Genomic DNA, 18325 nt, shown 5'->3' with positions numbered 1-18325 from the left:
TTCCTAGGTTAGACAGGGCACTTTTAATGGGGAATTTACTTTTACATTCTGCATTTCATCTGACAGTTCATTTTCCTCGGTGAATACAGTGGAGAAAAAAATATTTAATAGATTTGTTTTCTCCTCATCGCTCTCTGCAACTCCCCCCTCATTACTCTGTAAAGAGCCGACACCTTCAGATTTATACTTTTTACCATTTATATAATTGAAGAACATATCTGTGGCCTCCTAATGCTGCTGCTACCTCCACACTCTGTCATTGGGCCACTCTGTGGTCTCCTCATGCTGCTTCCACTTCCACACTATGTCACCTTGGCACTCAGTGGTCTTCTGATGCTGCTGTCACCTCCACACTGTCATTGTGCCACTCTGTGGCCTCTTGATGCTGCCGCCACCTGCAGACTCTGTCATTGGGCCACTCTGTGGTCTCTTCATGCTCCTGCCACCTCCACACTATGTCACCTTGCCACTCTGTGGCCTCCTCATACTGCTGCTACCTCCACACTGTCATTGTGCCACTCTGTGGCCTCCTGATGTTGATGCCACCTCCACACTCTGTCATTGGGCCACTCTGTGGCTTCTTGATGCTGCCAGCATCTCCAGACTCTGTCATTGGGCCACTCTGTGGTCTCCTTGTGCTACTGCCACCTCTACCCTTCGTCATTGGGCCACTCTGTGGTCTCCCCATGCTGCTGCCACCTCCACACTATGTCACCTTGCCACTCTGTTTTCTCCTCATGCTGCTGCCACCTCCACACTATGTCACCGTGCCACTCTGTGGCCCCCTGATGCTGCCGCCACCTCCACACTGTCATTGTGCCACTCTGTTGAATCCTGATGCTGCTGCTGCCACCTCCACACTTCAGATGTATTGATAAAAGAAACTGCAGCACTCTCCAGTCTTGAATCTTTCAAAAATTTATTCACCAACACTTTGCGACGTTTCGATCTGTGTGATCTTTCTCAAGCAGTTGCTTGAGAAAGATCACACAGATCGAAACGTCGCAAAGTGTTGGTGAATAAATTTTTGAAAGATTCAAGACTGGAGAGTGCTGCGGTTTCTTTTATCAATACATCTGAAGTTGGGGAAGTCTAGGACTGGCTTCTGACACGGCGAGCACCACCACAGTAAGGAACGATATTTATTTTTTCGTTGTGCTGCAACAATTTTTTCTTTTTTCTGCCACCTCCACACTGTCATTGTGCCACTCTTTGGCCTTCTCATGCTGTTCCCACCCTCCCCACTTCATGACTAGGCCACTATTTTGCCATTCGGCCTGGCTGACATCATCATTTATTTGATGCTTCCTCTGATCTGTCAGAAGGAAGGAAAAATGAAACGCACAACGGATCCTGTCTCTGTAGCAGCTGTAAGGTCTGTATGGCCCCATCAGAATTGGCTTGTGATTTGGTAGCCAAAAGCAGGAGTGGGTACAAAACACAGAAGACATCCAAATATTCCATTCACGTGTCATCTCTGATTTGGATCCACTCCGGTTTTTTTGGGCATTAGCAATACTGATGGATTACTGACCAAATGCTGACCGAGTGAAGGCGGATGCTCCACAGACAGGTTCTGTTTTTTGGGGGTTATTGTTCTGATGGATCAGAGGAAGGGCAACATAATCAGTGATGTCAACACAAACTTACTGCTGACACCCTCTCCACTCCACTATAAGCGTTTAATAGAACAGGTTCTGTAGACATCTACTGTATGTGGAATCAGCTGGCGACGGTGTAAAAGGAGTGCGCTTCTTCTTGGCGCTAACATCGACCTGTAAGGCTGAGTTCATACTTGAGTTATTTGAGTTTTCCCCAAATAAGAGAAGTGATTCTAAGAGCGACGCCTGTCATCTGAATGTCATACTGACTCACAGTATTATTTCACTACCAAAGCAGACTCCCTATGTGTGTTACTGCAAGACACAGTGTTCTACACCACTACACTGCGTGCAGAATTATTAGGCAAATGAGTATTTTGACCACATCATCCTCTTTATGCATGTTGTCTTACTCCAAGCTGTATAGGCTCAAAAGCCTACTACCAATTAAGCATATTAGGTGATGTGCATCTCTGTAATGAGAAGGGGTGTGGTCTAATGACATCAACACCCTATATTAGGTGTGCATAATTATTAGGCAACTTCCTTTCCTTTGGCAAAATGGGTCAAAAGAAGGACTTGACAGGCTCAGAAAAGTAAAAAATAGTGAGATATCTTGCAGAGGGATGCAGCACTTTTAAAATTGCAAAGCTTCTGAAGCGTGATCATCGAACAATCAAGCGTTTGATTCAAAATAGTCAACAGGGTCGCAAGAAGCGTGTGGAAAAACCAAGGCGCAAAATAACTGCCCATGAACTGAGAAAAGTTAAGCGTGCAGCTGCCAAGATGCCACTTGCCACCAGTTTGGCCATATTTCAGAGCTGCAACATCACTGGAGTGCCCAAAAGCACAAGGTGTGCAATACTCAGAGACATGGCCAAGGTAAGAAAGGCTGAAAGACGACCACCACTGAACAAGACACACAAGCTGAAACGTCAAGACTGGGCCAAGAAATATCTCAAGACTGATTTTTCTAAGGTTTTATGGACTGATAAAATGAGAGTGAGTCTTGATGGGCCAGATGGATGGGCCCGTGGCTGGATTGGTAAAGGGCAGAGAGCTCCAGTCCGACTCAGACGCCAGCAAGGTGGAGGTGGAGTACTGGTTTGGGCTGGTATCATCAAAGATGAGCTTGTGGGGCCTTTTTGGGTTGAGGATGGAGTCAAGCTCAACTCCCAGTCCTACTGCCAGTTTCTGGAAGACACCTTCTTCAAGCAGTGGTACAGGAAGAAGTCTGCATCCTTCAAGAAAAACATGATTTTCATGCAGGACAATGCTCCATCACACGCGTCCAAGTACTCCACAGCGTGGCTGGCAAGAAAGGGTATAAAAAAAGAAAATCTAATGACATGGTCTCCTTGTTCACCTGATCTGAACCCCATTGAGAACCTGTGGTCCATCATCAAATGTGAGATTTACAAGGAGGGAAAACAGTACACCTCTCTGAACAGTGTCTGGGAGGCTGTGGTTGCTGCTGCACGCAATGTTGATGGTGAACAGATCAAAACACTGACAGAATCCATGGATGGCAGGCTTTTGAGTGTCCTTGCAAAGAAAGGTGGCTATATTGGTCACTGATTTGTTTTTGTTTTGTTTTTGAATGTCAGAAATGTATATTTGTGAATGTTGAGATGTTATATTGGTTTCACTGGTAAAAATAAATAATTGAAATGGGTATATATTAGTTTTTTGTTAAGTTGCCTAATAATTATGCACAGTAATAGTCACCTGCACACACAGATATCCCCCTAAAATAGCTAAAACTAAAAACAAACTAAAAACTACTTCCAAAAATATTCAGCTTTGATATTAATGAGTTTTTTGGGTTCATTGAGAACATGGTTGTTGTTCAATAATAAAATTAATCCTCAAAAATACAACTTGCCTAGTAATTCTGCACTCCCTGTATAAAGGCTCTCTGCAGCCAGGAAATAGACGTTTTTTAACGCGAATAAATTCGTATCGAACCGGATTTTTCCCAGAAATACAGCGAACCGGCCGAATCGAATTTTTAAAAAATTCGCTTATCTCTAGAAGTATTGCGTTCAATAACATGGATACAACAATGTAATGTAAAATGTCTTTGAACTATGCGTTCAATAACACCAAAAATTGTGTTTTTGCCATAAAATGCTTTTGTTATAATGCAACGCATTTAATAATAGTGATGAGCGGCAGGGGCAATATTCGAATTCGCAATATTTTGCTAATATTTTGTAGAATATTCGTCATATATTCGTGAATTCGAGATTATATTCTTGATTGTGAAAATCGGCAATGTATTATTCGCGCAATGCGCGCCAAATACCGGCGTGGGGTAGGCAACTTTTCTATTCGTTGCTAGGGATGTTGCTAAGCTGTGACAAAGCCTTCTCATTGGCCCACAAGCTAAAAGAAGGGAGGGATGATAACCTGATATGTACTGTGCTAAAAAAAATAAGGAATATTCGTCATTACGAATATATAGCACTATATTTGTGAATTCTCGAAGTGCCGATATTCGAGAAAAAATTTTGCTTTTCGAATATTCGTGCTCAACACTATTTAATAACAGATGTAATGCAAAAAAAGTGCAATTGCTCAGTGTTTGCAGCAGAATGCTATTGGTGTGATGGCAATATATCAAGGAACTGTAGAAACTAGATTTTTTTTTTTTTTTTTAAAGGCTGTCTGCTTGTTCATATACATTTGTTGTGGGGTTTGTAATGTACAAGTAGCTGCCAGCAGCAGCTGTATTAAATACAGTGTGACTAGCCCATCAATTTCTCAAAGCTTTCCCTAGTCAAATTCCCCCAATATCACACTAGTGGTCCATGCCCGTCGTGGTCTTGCTGCCCCTGGCAGGCATGAACGTCGCTCTACTCTTCCTGTGTGTATTGGGATTAGAGCTCTGTGAACTTTCCCCCTGCCCCTGTCCAGGTGCTGGTTAAGTTGTTGATCAGTCTCTCTATTTAGCTGGGCTGCGGTTCCACCTCCTTACCTGAACTTTGAGATTATTCCTTGCTAGTAACTAGTGAAGGTGATCTTGTCTGGATATCCGTGTATCGAACCTTGTTTGTCTTCTGACTCTGCTCCTTGCTGCCTGCCCTGACTTTGGAACTGTGACCTGGATTACGCTTGTACTCCGCTTGGCCTGACCTTGGAACCACTATTTGGAATACTACCCTGACTACTGGACCGTGTTCAGACTACTTTTTTGCCTGTGTCGTTAGTGCTTTCCACCGGTGTCTCTGACCCCCGTGGGTCAGCAGCCAACTACACCACGACTACTCCAGGAGGAGAAGGCAGCAACACCCTAGTGGCTTACCAAGCACAGTGCTATACATTGTATAGCGGATGTGCTTGGTATTGCACTCAGCCCCATTTACTTAAATGGGACTAAGCTGCTCCAAGGCCACGTGATACATGAATGTAGCATCACTCGGGCTAGGCTAAGCTGTGAGAAGGGACATGGCATTTACAACACTGCTGCTACCTTCTCAGCTGATCAGATACTGATGACCTATCCTAAGGATAGACCAGTAAGAAAATGCCAGAAATCCCCTTTAATTGTATCAAAGAGAAGAGAGACGTTAACATGCTTTTCCGGGACTTACTTGTTCATGACCTATATCCTTAGACTATCAGTACCGTAGTTTGCATTACCCATGGCCACTTAGGGGCTATGTTAGGCCCTTAGTCCTATTCCATTACACATCAGTCTATAACATTTCTGAAATATAAGCAGAAGGTGAACAACCCCATTTATTCTCTAGTTCTAATACAGTTCCACTCCCTGGCTCCCTGTGCCTTGTATAGTATTTCCAGTACACAGTGATCTACCATGTGGTATACACAACAGCCAAGCATTTGCATTCTATGGTAAATCATTTGTTGCCAGAGGTATATGTAATGTTTTTCTCCCCGTGACCCAATGCTTCCTGCATCAATCAATAAGGTTTCCCCATTATTCTGAAGAGTCTCACAACTAAATTTTATTCTGGAAAACTGAATACAGATCTCAAGGAGACTACAGAAAGTGGAATAAGACATGAGGTTAGAATGGAAACCAAGCCAATCATCAAGCGTTCATGTTGTGAACTAATGTGCTAGAGACGGGAGTCATGGCGAATGGGGTCCAATTCTGAGTTTTGCTTTAGGGCCCCATGGTCACTTGTTATACTCTTGATTAAAACAATAGGTTAGAGCCCTAAAATGAATCTTTAACTGTTTTACTATACTTCACAAGAACCCTGCAGTAAGGGCTTTGAAGTTTCATTTCACTCTCAGAAGTTCTAAATGCTGGATATGACGAATATGGGCAAGGAGGAGTTCTTGAGAAAAATAGAAAATCCAAGCTGATGCAATTCTTTAAGATTTAGTAGTTCTCTCTTCAAACAAATTTTCTAGCTGCAAAACAAACCAGTGGAAGCAACATGGGCCCAGCCACTTACAACATCTTCTTCATTGTCTGTGAGTATATGATCAGGGATGTAGCTTTAGGAGGTGCACACATAGCAGCCCATCTAACACATAATAACACACCAGTATTAGACCTTACACATGGAAGGGGGTCTGTTACAGGTCTTGCAATTTGGCCAGGCAGCATCATGTTACCTCTTTGTATTTGATATAGTTCGCCGTGAGGACTTAAAGAGGTTATCCACCTTCGGGGCCCTTTTGGTCAAATCCCTCCATGTCACCGGGCCTGTGGAGGGAAACATATTTACAATGTATTCGGAAAAATTTTGGGCACTTGAAGTTTTTCAAATTTTGTTATGTTGCGGCTTTGTTCTAAAAATAGTGAAGTTTTCACCATTATTCTGCACTCAATATCCTGTAAAAACAGAATGTTTGAAATCTTTGCTAATTTATTGAAAATGAAAAACTGAAATATTGGATTGACATAAGAATTTAGACCCTTCACTCATTACTTAGTTGAAGTTGAAGCAACAGCAGCTACAGCTTCCAGTCTTCTTGGGTATGATGCCACAAGGTTTATACTCTTGTGTTGTCTTCGCTGTGCACTTAGGGTCATTATCATGTTGAAAGCTATCATGCTCTGGTCCCCACTGGTAAACTTCCTGTTTGTTGGGGGAAGGACAAGTGGCTTCTGCAGCCAATGATGGTCTGCAGCTGTGACATGTTCCCCACATGTCATGTGACCCAATGACATGACGCATACGGGACATACCACCACTGTGGACAGTCATTGGTTGCAGCGACTACATGGCCCCCTGTTAAACAGGAAATTTACCAATTGGAACCAGAGTTTAATAGAACGTTTCATTTATAGTTCTCATTCAGTAGACGTATGTTATTTAAGTTTTGTAGTTGAGAATGACATATGAAGGGTTCTTCTTTCATAGTTATATATACATTTGTTTGTATTGAATTCTGAGGACAGACATTATTTTACTTTAAGAAAGAAAAAGATAAACAACTAGACCCGCGCTGATTGTTCAGTGCTATATAATAATATAAAGATAATACGGATAACTCCCACTTAAATATGTGAACCCTTAAACTAAATATTCAGCAGTTATACACTATTAGAGATACTATGTATGAATTAGCTTTATTTTAAATTTTTATAGTGTATTTTATGAATTGTTAAGGTCTATTGTCTTCCCTGCTGCTTGATAGTAATGAAGGGGTCACACCAATTTAGGTCGGTGATCCGAGAGAAGCACACTACTTGCCTGTTTTGTTGCAAGCAGTGTTTCTCTAAACAGGAGCGGTGGCGCTGTTTCACTGTTCAGCTGTAAGTTTAGCAGGTCTTCTGCCTCCACTGCCAGCGTGCGCGGTCACGGCCGGTGACACGTGCTCGCGAGGGAAGCCGTGCTGGTAATTCAATGGAGTGAATCTTCTGTGTGACGTCACACCAGATATGGATGCCTACTTGGACCAAAACTCTCCCGACGCGTTTCAAAACTGCCGAGTTCCTTTCTGTTCCAAAATGCGTCGGAGGAGCCCAAATTCACTCCAGTGGATTACTAGCGCGGCTTACCTCCCGCCCACGTGTCACCGGCTGGGACCACGCGTGCTGGCAGTGGAGGCTGAAGACCTGCTAAACTTATAGCTAAACAGCACCACCGCTCCTGTTTAGAGAAACACTGCTCGCAACAAAACAGGCAAGTAGTGTGCTTCTCTCGGATCACCGACCTAAATTGGTGTAACCCCTTCAGTAATATCAAGCAGCAGCAGGGAAGACAATAGCCCTTAACAATTGATAAAATACACTATAAAAATTAAAAATAAAGATAATTAATAGATAGTATCTCTAATAAGTGTATTACTGCTGAATATATAGTTTAAGGGTTCACATATTTAAGTGGGCGTTATTCCTATTATCTTTATATCATAAACAATCAGCGCGGGTCTAGTTGTTTATCTTTTTCTTTCTTGAATTAAATTGAGGGGTGAGGCAATTAACCCTCTCTAGACCAAGCAGCGAGGTACTCTTTGGAGTTTTAATTAGTGCAGCATTCTTCCTCTACTTACTACGGCAGCACGGGTACCATAGAACTTTTTAGACTGTATTATTTTACTTTAATTCCCCGAAAATGTGATGAGAGAGTGAGGAGGAAAAATACAGCTAAGCCAGCAGATGTAAGATTATGCCAGCAGATGTAAGATGTGCTAATTTTCTTATACTTTTCTGAGAAACGCAGAGGAGCATTGACTGGCCTTCAATACTCCTCATGTGTAATCCTTGATTTCCATAAGGCAAAATAGTACCCCAACCAAGGCCTCTCAGGCAGCCAAGCAAATTTCTTTGCTCAGCTCTATTAAAGGGTACTTACCTACTGTAGAAAGATCTGTGATCCTTATATGAAACACTCAGCTTTCCTTTCTTTTTGGAAAGGTGATCAGTTTTCATGTCTCTTTTCCAGAAATTATGTGGGGATACATGCATGGCTGTTGATAAAAAAAAATTGTCATGAACAGTTTGAGGATATCACCAGGGAAAAATTTATTATGAAAAAGCAGTGACTGAACTGTTCAATCAGTGCTTTTTCATAATAAGATGTTCCCCTGTTAGTAGCCTCAAATTGTTCAGTTAGTGTATTTGCATCATAAAACTTTTTAGTCATTGTCATGCTTGTATAAAAAAATACATAACGCTTCTCTAGAAAAGAGAAATGCAAGCCAAAAAGAAAGGAAACCTATCTCTTTCTAGGTAAGTACCCTTTAACAGAGCTGAGCAAAGACATTTTGTATAGCTGCCTTAGAGGATTTGGTTGGGGTACTATTTCTCTTTATGTAGAGTGAATGCATGTTTTAAGCCAGTCAATGCTCCTCTGGGTTTCTGGGGAAAATATATGAAAATTTGCATCTGCTGGCATGAAATAGGCCTAGCTGTTTTTCCTTTTTGAAGGAATGCTAATTTGAATACCTTTCTCAGAAACCCAGAGGAGCACTGCCTCACTTACAGTACTCCACAGACCTACTACACATACTAGGCGCTCTCCATAATGAGAAAAAAAAATTATGTAGACAACACATACGGTATATATATTGCCCAGAAAACCAGAGTAGCATATTAGGCTCTCTCTCTCTCTCTCTCTCGCTCATGTCTCAGAGTATTTCCAGAAAAAAAAGCCCTAGGAGACCAAAGAGCATTGTATACCAAACTTTAGGGCAATTGGAGAATATATGGATAATAATTCACTCATCTCTAATATATATATGGGCGAACTTTGGTATTTTTTGGACGGCAGATGAACCTGAATCTTTCCGGGTTCATTTCAGGCGAAAACACTAAAATGGCGCATAGAGCCATTTGAGTGCCCATGTCGGCAGGAACAAGCAGAACGCCATTCTTTGCTGGGCTTTGAGAGAGGGTGTTGTATGTGACAGTGTCTGCCAGGAAAATGATCTTAGGGAGTCAGGGAGAGTGAAAAATTAATCAGAGACAGTCAGAAATCAATCAATCAAGCTTATTGCCAGGGACAGTGAAGGGAAAGGCTAGGATTCCAAAGAAGTGTGTGTGTTGTGTACAATAATGAGAAATAAGGCAGCTGACAGACAGGGAAAGATGAGACAAGACCTGTGGCTGTTCCTGCTATTAAAAGTGTAGGTGCACCTTAAAAGCAGCTACCTGCAAGCAAATACTTTCATTTTGTTTCCCCATTTTCACAGAAATCCATTTTTTTGTATGGTTCAATATAATTAAGCAGTGTATGTATATATATATATATATATATATACAGTGGGATGCGAAAGTTTGGGCAACCTTGTTAATCGTCATGATTTTCCTGGATAAATCGTTGGTTGTTATGATAAAAAATGTCAGTTAAATATATCATATAGGAGACACACAGAGTGATATTTGAGAAGTGAAATGAAGTTTATTGGATTTACAGAAAGTTTGATATAATTGTTTAAACAAAATTAGGCAGGTGCATAAATTTGGGCACTGTTGTCATTTTATTGATTCCAAAACCTTTAGAACTAAATATTGGAACTCAAATTGGCTTGGTAAGCTCAGTGACCGCTGACCTACATACACAGGTGAATCCAATTATTAGAAAGAGTATTTAAGGGGGTCAATTGTAAGTTTCCCTCCTCTTTTAATTTTCTCCGAAGAGTAGCAACATGGGGGTCTCAAAACAACTCTCAAATGACCTGAAGCCAAAGATTGTTCACCATCATGGTTTAGGGGAAGGATACAGAAAGCTGTCTCCGAGATTTCAGCTGTCTGTTTCCACAGTTGAGGAAATGGAAGACCACAGGCTCAGTTCAAGTTAAGGCTAGAAGTGGCAGACCAAGAAAAATCTCGGATAGACAGAAGCGACGAATGGTGAGAACAGTAAGAGTCAACCCACAGACCAGCACCAAAGACCTACAACATCATCTTGCTGCAGATGGAGTCACTGTGCATCGTTCAACCATTCGGCACACTTTACACAAGGAAATGCTGTATGCGAGAGTGATGCAGAGGAAGCCTTTTCTCCGCCCACAGCACAAAAAGTGCCGCTTGAGGTGGGCTAAAGCACATTTGGACAAGCCAGCTTCATTTTGGAATAAGGTGCGGTGGACTGATGAAACTAAAATTGAGTTATTTGGCCATAACAAGGGGCGTTATGCATGGAGGAAAAAGAACACAGCATTCCAAGAAAAACACCTGCTACCTACAGTAAAATATGCTGGTGGTTCCATCATGCTGTGGGGCTGTGTGGCCAGTGCAGGGACTGGGAATCTTGTCAAAGTTGAGGGACGCATGGATTCCACTCAGTATTGGCAGATTCTGGAGACCAATGTCCAGGAATCAGTGACAAAGCTGAAGCTGCGCCGGGGCTGGATCTTTCAACAAGACAACGACCCTAAACACTGCTCAAAATCCACTAAGGTATTTATGCAGAGGAACAAGTACAACGTTCTGGAATGGCCATCTCAGTCCCCAGACCTGAAGATAATTGAAAATCTGTGGGGCGACTTAAAGAGAGCTGTCCATGCTCGGAAGCCATCAAAGCTGAATGAACTAAAGATGTTTTGTAAAGAGGAATGGTCCAAAATACCTTCAACCAGAATCCAGACTCTCATTGGAACCTAAGGAAGCGTTTAGAGACTGAAATTCTGCAAAAGGAGGATCTACTAAATATTGATTTCATTTCTTTTTTGTGGTGCCCAAATTTATGCACCTGCCTAATTTTGTTTAAACAATTATAGCACACTTTCTGTAAATCCAATACACTTAATTTCACTTCTCAAATAGCACTGTGTGTGTCTCCTATATGATATATTTAACTGACATTTTTTATTGTAACAACCAACGATTTATACAGGAAAATCATTTCCGATTAACAAGGTTGCCCAAACTTTCGCATCCCACTGTATATATATATATACACAGTACAGACCAAAAGTTTGGACACACCTTCTCATTCAAAGGTTTTTCATTCATAGAGTTTTCTTTATTTTCATGACTATGAAGGCATCAAAACTATGAATTAACACATGTGGAATTATATACATAACAAACAAGTGTGAAACAACTGAAAATATGTCATATTTTAGGTTCTTCAAAGTAGCCACCTTTTGCTTTGATTACTGCTTTGCACACTCTTGGCATTCTCTTGATGAGCTTCAAGAGGTTGTCCCCTTAAATGGTCTTCCAACAGTCTTGAAGGAGTTCCCAGAGATGCTGAGCACTTGTTGGCCCTTTTGCCTTCACTCTGCGGTCCAGCTCACCCCAAACCATCTCGATTGGGTTCAGGTCCGGTGACTGTGGAGGCCAGGTCATCTGGTGCAGCTCCCCATCACTCTCCTTCCAGGTCAAATAGCCCTTACTTTCAAAGTTTTCCCAATTTTTCGGCTGACTGACTGACCTTCATTTCTTAAAGTAATGATGGCCACTCATTTTTCTTTACTTAGCTGCTTTTTTCTTGCCATAATACAAATTCTAACCGTCTATTCAGTAGGACTATCAGCTGTGTATCCACCTGACTTCTCCTCAACGCAACTGATGGTCCCAACCCCATTTATAAGGCAAGAAATCCCACTTATTAAACCTGACAGGGCACACCTGTGAAGTGAAAACCATTTCAGGGGACTACCTCTTGAAGCTCATCAAGAGAATGCCAAGAGCGTGCAAAGCAGTAATCAAAGCAAAAGGTGCTACTTTGAAGAACCTAGAATATGACATATTTTCAGTTGTTTCACACTTGTTTGTTATGTATATAATTCCACATGTGTTAATTCATAGTTTTGATGCCTTCAGTGTGAATCTACAATTTTCATAGTCATGAAAATAAAGAAAACTCTTTGAATGAGAAGGTGTGTCCAAACTTTTGGTCTGTACTGTATGTATATATATATATATATATATATATATATATATATATCAAACAAATAAAGTAGCAGGACACCACTAAATGCACTAAGACTGAGTGAACAGGTGAATGTGTGAACAGGGTCAAATACATGACCCCATCCCCCACCCCTTGGTGTTTTTAATCAGAGTGACAATGGAGCTGGACCCTCCGTGTTAGAGTAGGTCCCACCTGATAAGAAGCTACCTTGTCGTCTGGTAGGTGGGCCCGACATATTTTTGATCAATAATATGCGCTAAGAGCTTCTCCACTGCTTATCAGTAAGTATTGGCGTCATGTATTTGACCCTGTTCACACATTCACTCAGTCTTAGTGCATTTAGTGGTGTGCTGCTACTTTATTTGTTTGCTGTATTATTGCCGGGTAGCTTGCACCTGCGATTTGTCTCTGGAGGTGCTGTTCCGTTTTTTGGTTATATGTATAGCAGGCTGGATTCCCAGCCTGCATTTGTGGGAGGGGCATAGGGTATTTAGCCGGCACACGCCCTCCCTCTGGTGTCGGCATTGCGCTGTGCGGCTTCTCGTCTTGCGTGACGTCATCCTCGTGCGACTTCCGGTTCTGGCCTTCCCAGCGTCCAGGAACAGCGGCGGCACTTTCTCTCCTACGGCGATCTCGGTAAGCGCGACCGGTCTAAATCGCTACCCCACCCGTCCGCTATCACGGGCAGCCGCCGCCAGCGGCGCGGCCCCCTCAGGCCTTACCCCCGCTTGCTGCACTCCCTCCGCTCGTCCGGCATGGGGCATGTGTTCAACGACCCCGGCTGCCTTACTGTCAAGTCCGGCGCTTCCACAGTGCTCCACTAAAAGCTTGTTCCTGTTCTGGCAGTAAATGTTACTGCCAGATATGATGCCTCATTATAGTACCATGTTGGTATGATCGCTGCCCCTCAATTGTGCTATGTGTTGCCCCTTTCTTCAAACTGTGGCCACTGCCTCAATGCTAGCATAATACTCGCCAGCCCCATTTCCATGCTGTCCTCTGGCAATGCTGTTCACTGGTGGCCTAACCTGGGCAGCATGGTGATGTCACTCTTCCCTGCATCACACGGATGCCAGAGGATAGGATTCTAGTGGGGCAGGGAGCCAAACACTTGAACATATTTCCCATGTTGGCAGCAGCGCACCGCTTCTCCTAGCCGTCGCCTCGCGGGGGGGCGCCGTGCGTCTCCTCCTCCCCCCTCAGGTTGATTGCATCCCAATATCAGCGCCTGGGGGAGCGGCAGTCGGGGAGGCGGCGCGTCCCCTGTGGATGGTTTCTCCCCCAGGGTGGGCACAGCACCATAGTCGGCCCCCTTTTTTTGGCCCCTTGTTTAAATCCTGAGACGCCCGTTCACCTTGCCTAAAACTCCCCGGCTTTCATTTCGCCAACCATGGCCTGCCTTGCTCGACCGCGCATGTTTTGGACAAACTCAGCATGCTGGCAGGCGTCCCTCTCAAGCACAGTAAGGTGGTTGGTGTCGCATCCCACACAGTCTGTGGGGCAGAGCGGGCCCGTCACTGGTTCCAGGAATGACAGCCGTTTGTCTGAAGGATGTTACTTTAAGCAACTGGCAGCCCCCCTGTGTTTTCAGCGTCCCCAAAGAAAAAAAAAAAACAATAAGTTACTGTCCGCTCTGATATGTTCTGTTTTCTATTCACCTGGCCCGTCATGTTTTCTCCTTCCAGGTACGTCCAGGTGGTTTTCTTTTTCTGTTTTGCACTAATATGGTTCTCTCCATACCCTGTCGCCTGATACGCTCAGGTTCCCTTTCGGGTTCTGTCGCCTGATACGTTCAGGCTCGCTTCATGTCCAATCACCTGATACGTTCAGGTTCCTTTTCAGGTCCGGTTGCCTGATACGTCTGGGAGGTTGGTTGTTGTCATGTCCTTTCACCTGATCCGTTCAAGATTTCCTTCATGTCCTTCTACCTGATACGTTCAGGAGTTGCTTCCTGTCCTCCTGCCGGATACGTTCAGGATGTTCTTGGTGCCTTCGGCCTGATACGTTCGGGTTCCGTCTTCATGTCCTCCTGCCTGACACGTTCAGGATGTTCTTTGTGCCTTCGGCCTGATACGTTCAGGTTCCGTCTTCGTGTCCGTCTGCCTGATACGTTCGGGTTTTTCTTCTTCATGTTTTTCTGCCTGATACGTTCAGGTCCTCGTCATGTCCTCTTGCTGTTCAGTCTTCACCATGTCCTCCCTCCTGTTACGTTTGGTTTCGTGTCCCGTCTTGTCAGACCTGCTTGTGGGTCGTTCATCTTTTTTCAAATCTTTTTCTTGGTCTGCATCTCACTTCACGTCGCATTCCTCTCCTACTGTCCTGTTGCATCTTTTTCCTACCTCATAGGTGTCCCTATCACGGTCAGTTCAGGCTTCATTATCTGTCACGCTCGGGGCCTGTTGCTCGCCATTGCCATCGCGCACGGGTCATGTCTCCTCACTGCCTGCCACACTGGTAAATTCCACGCTGGCAGCCAGTTGGGGCCTCGTTTCCAGACGCGTCTCGGCTCTCGGTCTTGTTCAGGGCCCGGCGTTTGTTCACTGGTTCACGCCAGGTCATGTTTCGTCACTACCTGATACGCTCAGGCCACTCGGTTTCGGGTTTTCTTTCAGGTTTTTGTCCTTCCATCGCCTGATATCGTTCAGGATTTCTTACGTTTTCGGCCTGCCACCTTCAGGGTTCGTTTTCTTCCTGTTCATCATCACGTAAGTTCCGTCTTGTCAGCATATGTTGGGGTACCTCTCCCCGCAGGTACCAGATAAAATTTCTTCCTCACTTACCAATCCCAGATTCGCAGGGTGTGAAGTTCACCCTCTTCGCGGACTTTCCCGAGTTTTTGTTCGATTGCTCCCAGGTTTTCCAAACAAATTTTCCATCCTAAACTTTCTGAGGCTCCAGGTAAGTGAAAAAATAAATAAAAAAAAAATAAATGTTTTTGGGGTTGCACGAGGGGTTGTCAATTCACGTCAGATCCTTCCACAGGGTCCTGTCTTCTTCAGTCAACATGTCTCACGTCTCGGATATTGAGGACTCACTGTCCATCCCTGAGTCAGCGGTCTCGGAGGCAGCCAGCCGCGCGTCTTACAGGCATTGGACCATTCCCAGGATGCTCGCTGAACTGAAGAAGAAAGGGATCCGCCATTCGGTATCCGCACGAAAGGCAGAACTATATCATCTGCTCTTCCCTGAATCTCCCAGGGCTCCCGAACCACCCGGAGCCTCCGAAGATCTGGTCTCCATGTCGACCATTCAGCTCTCCCTGACCCAACTCCATGCGACCATCAACAACATGGCGTCTTCGATGTCACACATCGACTCCAGGCTCCAGGCCGTCGAGAGCAAGATTGCTACGCCTCCTCCTCCGCCAGAGGCCGAAGCCGTGCCTTCTACTTCCCAGGCCAACGTCCAAGGTACAGGTCTGGCCTCTCCCGACATCGCCCCAGCGTTCTTTGTCTCAGAGAACATCAGGCGGGATATCCTGGCGGGGAAGGATATCAATTTGGCCGCCATCCTAATCTCCACCCATGATACGGTCGAAAACCGGACAATCGCCTGCGGTGATGTGTCGGTGGTGCTGAGGTCCAAAGACGTCCGCCTCAACAAGAAGCTGTCCATCCCCGAGTTTATGCTGACCTTCAGCCTGTACCGGGACATAGTGTGCTCCATTCATCCCCACCGCAGGGTAGAATTGGACACTTACATGTACAAGGTCACCGAGCTGGGTTACAGATATGGCGGTACCGCCTTCTATGAGTACCACCGGTCTTTCTCTGCCAAAGCTGCACCGGCTTTCCTCCAGCACCAGCATGTCACCAACTGGGCAGTGTTGGACATGGAGATCTTTTGCAGGCACTTCGCCGGGCAAAAATCCCCAGCCTGTGCCGGTTGCCAATCAGTCCTCCATTCTTCTGATTGGTGCCCCCATGTCACCAACCCATCTCCTGCCAGGCCAACGTCCAGCCTAGGGGTGCAGAAACCCAACCCCGCCACGGACAAACTCGGCCGTCCCATCACCTTCTTAGGGAAAAATCAGCTCTGTAACAACTTCAACCTGGGTTTTTGCAGTTATGATAAATGCAAGGCTTTGCACATCTGCGCCATCTGTTTCAGGGCCCATCCTCAGTCCTCCTGTTCCCAACGCACGGCAAAGCGCTCATGACTAGGCGGGGTCAACGTTGACCTGTTACTCTCCCTCCTCCAACAACATCATGACCCCAGTTTTGTCCAGTTCCTCACACAGGGTTTCTCGGAGGGTTTCCACACCGGGCTAGTCACCCTTCCGCAGGTCACTCATGAGTGCCCCAACCTCCTCTCTTCTCTGGAGGATCCCGGGGCGGTGGACGCTCTGCTGGAGGCGGAGCTGCAGAAGGGCTTCATGATCGGTCCTTTTGCGGAATCCCCTTTCCCTCTGTACCGGGTCAGCCCCATAGGTCTGGTGTCCAAAAAGTCTTCCAATAAAAAAAGATTAATTTATGACTTGTCTGCTCCTCATGCATCCAGCACCCCCAGCCTAAATTCCCTGGTCCCGTCGGACGAGTTCTCGATGCAGTACTCATCCCTGGACGAGGCCGTGGAGCTCATCTTACAGGTCGGGGCAGGGGCTTGGTTGTCAAAAGCGGACATTGCTGATGTCTTCAAGTTGCTGCCCATCCTGCCTCACCTGTGGAAGTTCTACGGCCTCAAATGGAGGGCGAAATATTACTTTGCCACCCGCTTGACGTTCGGGTCAAAGAGCAGTCCCTGGCTCTTTGACCAGTTCGCCCAAGCACTGCATTGGCTCTTGGTCAATCATGCCCACTGTCCGAGGGTCATCCATTACCTGGATGACTTCTTGCTCATCGAGCAGGCCGAACACGCCCCGGACAGGTTGGACAGCCTCCTCAGCCTGTTCAGCCGCCTCAATGTTCCGGTGGCTTCAGCTAAGGTCGAGGGCCCCTCCAGGGTAATCACCTTTCTGGGCATCACCCTGGACACTACCAGAATGGAGGCCAGCCTCCCCCTGGACAAATTGAACAGGTTAAAGGACTCCGTGGCCAGGCTCGTGGGCACCCGCACGGTGTCAAAGTTGGAACTCCAGTCTTTATTGGGGTCTTTCAACTTTGCCGCCAGGATCATGCCCCAGGGCAGGTCTTTCACCGCCGGCCTACTCAGACTCCTCCCAGCAGCCTCAGATCAGCATGCCCTCATCCACCTCGGGCGCGACGCGCTGGCGGATCTGGCCATGTGGTCTTTGTTCTTGTCCAGCTGGAATGGCATCTCCCTCTTCGTTCCTCAGTGGAACGAGGCCTCTCCCTTGGTATTCTCCGATGCTGCTGCTTCCCTCGGTTTCGGGGCCATCTGCGGGGATCAATGGTTTGCGGGTCCTTGGCCCGCGCAGGTCTCCTCAGACCAGGAGGCTGCCAGGTCTTCCCCCCTGCTCGAGGTCTACCCAATCGTCGCAGCCGCTCTTGTCTGGGGTCAATCGTGGAGTAACAGGCCAGTGTGCTTCATGACTGACAACCAGGCGGTTGTTGACATCCTCGCCAGGGGTAGGTCCAGCTCCCCCAAGGTCATGCGCTTGGTTCGCAGGCTCACCTGGCTGTCCCTGCAAAGCAACTTCCGCATCATTTGCAGGCACATAGAGGGCAGGAAAAATACCGCAGCTGATGCTCTGTCCCGTTTAAACTTTGATTTGTTTTTCCAGGTCATGCCGGGAGCTCGGAGAGTCGGGATCAACCCTCCGGGGTTCGAAGCCCTGATCATGGACTAGAGGAGTACGTTTCCGCAGCCCACGGTCTCATCCACGAGTCTCTCTCGGCTAATTCTGCCCAGAACTAATTAACAGGGTGGAACACCTTCAGGCGGTTTGCCCACCTTCACCCCAGGGGGGACAGGGGACAGAGGTCTCCTTTGTCCTGGCTTCCTGGCGTACTGCCACAAGGAGCTCCA

At 45.7% G+C, this 18325-nt stretch overlaps 1 protein-coding gene across 2 annotated transcripts in view; it reads left to right on the top strand.

Annotated features, from left to right (window-relative positions):
• The first annotated feature begins 5892 nt into the window (after nucleotides 1-5892).
• The window catches only part of LILRB2 (leukocyte immunoglobulin like receptor B2), an 86098-nt gene continuing 73665 nt past the window's right edge, over nucleotides 5893-18325 (top strand). For both annotated transcript variants that reach the window (XM_040432824.1, XM_040432816.1), the window contains exon 1: nucleotides 5893-6053. In XM_040432824.1, coding sequence (XP_040288758.1) covers nucleotides 6017-6053 — 37 coding nt within the window. In that variant the 5' untranslated portion in view covers nucleotides 5893-6016. The remainder of the gene's footprint in view (nucleotides 6054-18325) is intronic.

Source organism: Bufo bufo, chromosome 1 (assembly GCF_905171765.1).
Source record: "Bufo bufo chromosome 1, aBufBuf1.1, whole genome shotgun sequence".
NCBI classification, from domain to species: domain Eukaryota; kingdom Metazoa; phylum Chordata; class Amphibia; order Anura; family Bufonidae; genus Bufo; species Bufo bufo.
This window is presented reverse-complemented; position numbering and strand designations above follow the sequence as displayed.